Source organism: Myotis davidii, unplaced genomic scaffold (genome assembly GCF_000327345.1).
Source record: "Myotis davidii unplaced genomic scaffold, ASM32734v1 scaffold2863, whole genome shotgun sequence".
Lineage (NCBI taxonomy): Eukaryota > Metazoa > Chordata > Mammalia > Chiroptera > Vespertilionidae > Myotis > Myotis davidii.
In genome coordinates, this window is record NW_006294115.1 from 12,843 (window position 1) to 14,383 (window position 1,541).

The following is a 1,541-nucleotide window of genomic DNA, read 5'->3' on the forward strand; positions in this document are numbered from 1 at the left end:
CGTGGCAGGGAGACCGTGGCGGGAAGCGGGCACCGCTGGGAGGACTCTAGGTGAGGACGTCGTGCGCCTGGTGCTCCACCAGCATCTCCATGCTCTTGACGTCCGTGCACCAGGACTCCAGGCGGTCCTTCATCCCCTGGATCTGAGGGCGGAGAGCAGAGTGAGGCAAGCAGGGCCCTAACGGGGGGACCCCGAGCTGGGGGGTGGGGGTGGGGGGCAGGACACGGCGCTGCACAGGCATCTCCCCACAACCACATTTCACACGCTGGCAGGAAAGAGAGCCGACAAGCACAGGAAATCCACAGGATTAAATTCCAACAAATGTGAGGACGGATTTAGGCTCAAATCACATAAGCAGGAACGTACCTGATGAGAGGACCAATTTTAGGATTAAGAGGCACCACCAGCATGACCAGCACTGTTACCACAATCGCTTTTAAACACCAGGTTCAGGTCCCAGGCGGCATTAAACTAGGTTCCCTGACACCCTGCCCCGCGCCCCTTCCTTCCTGGTGGCCCCGTCACCTGCTGCAGATCCAGCACTCGGGGCTGCACCCAGGTCATGTGGACGCGCCCGTCCACCTCGTCGATGCTGCCTTTCACCAGCCCCACCGACAGCGCCTTCATCACCAGCAGCTCCACCTGCGCAGAGGGCGGTGTCAGGCGGGCTCCAGCGCTGCCAAATGCTGGGAAGGACACCGCTTCTCTGTGGTCTGAGTCGGGGAGCAGGGTGCCCCCGCCCCAGGAGCACGGCCTCTCTGGGGCAGCCCCAGTCCAAACACTATACCTCGTTCACGCTGATCTTAGAACTTTTGGCAATTTCTTCAAAAGTGAGTTGTCTGTGATTGGCAGGTCGTGTGAAAGTCATCTGAAAAAAATTTTCCAAATAAGAACTGTCAGAACTAACAATAAGGACACTTCTATCAATACTTGCTCTGGAAATGTAGACGTTACTACCTCTACACTAAAGCTTCCTTTGTTTTTTATTTTTATTTATTTACTTTCATTTTGTAAAGCTTCCTTAACATTAGCCACATATCTCATTAACAACCAGCTTCCAATGCTGAGGGAGACGGTAAGATTAGCCGTTCGGCAGCTTTCTGCAAGTCACTGCGCACACCAAGCAGGTGCTTGGCGCTGGGACAATGCACTGAGCCGAACACAAGGCCCTTTTCTCAAAAGGCTCAAACTCACGCGCCACCGTGGCTCAGTGGGTGAGCGTTGACCTATGAACCAGGAGGTCACAGTTAGATTCCTGGTCAGGGCACAGGCCCGGGTTGCGGGCTCCATCCCCAGTGTGGGGCGTGCAGGAGGCAGCCGATCCCCGATTCTCTCTCATCACTGATGTTTCTATCTCCCTCTCCCTCTCCCTGCCCCTCTGAAACCAATAAAAATATAATAAAAAAGAAAAAGATATCAAAAGGGGATATCTAGCGGGAAAGTCAGATGGGCTGTAGACAAGGAGCGGCGAGTGCCAGGAGGCAGCAGCCACCTTCGCTCCGACGGTCCGGCCAGGCCTCTCTGAGGAGGTCATGGACGCT

General features: G+C 55.2%; 1 protein-coding gene across 1 annotated transcript in view; it reads right to left on the reverse strand.

Moving 5' to 3' along the window:
* Nucleotides 1–6: 6 nt before the first annotated feature.
* The window catches only part of PSMD13 (proteasome 26S subunit, non-ATPase 13), a 6,881-nt gene continuing 5,346 nt past the window's right edge, over nt 7–1,541 (reverse strand). Inside the window, exons 11-13 of the mRNA XM_015566850.1 lie at nt 788–868; nt 526–642; nt 7–142 (exon numbers count right to left, since the gene is read on the reverse strand). Coding sequence (XP_015422336.1) covers nt 47–142; nt 526–642; nt 788–868 — 294 coding nt within the window. The 3' untranslated portion in view covers nt 7–46. The remainder of the gene's footprint in view (nt 143–525; nt 643–787; nt 869–1,541) is intronic.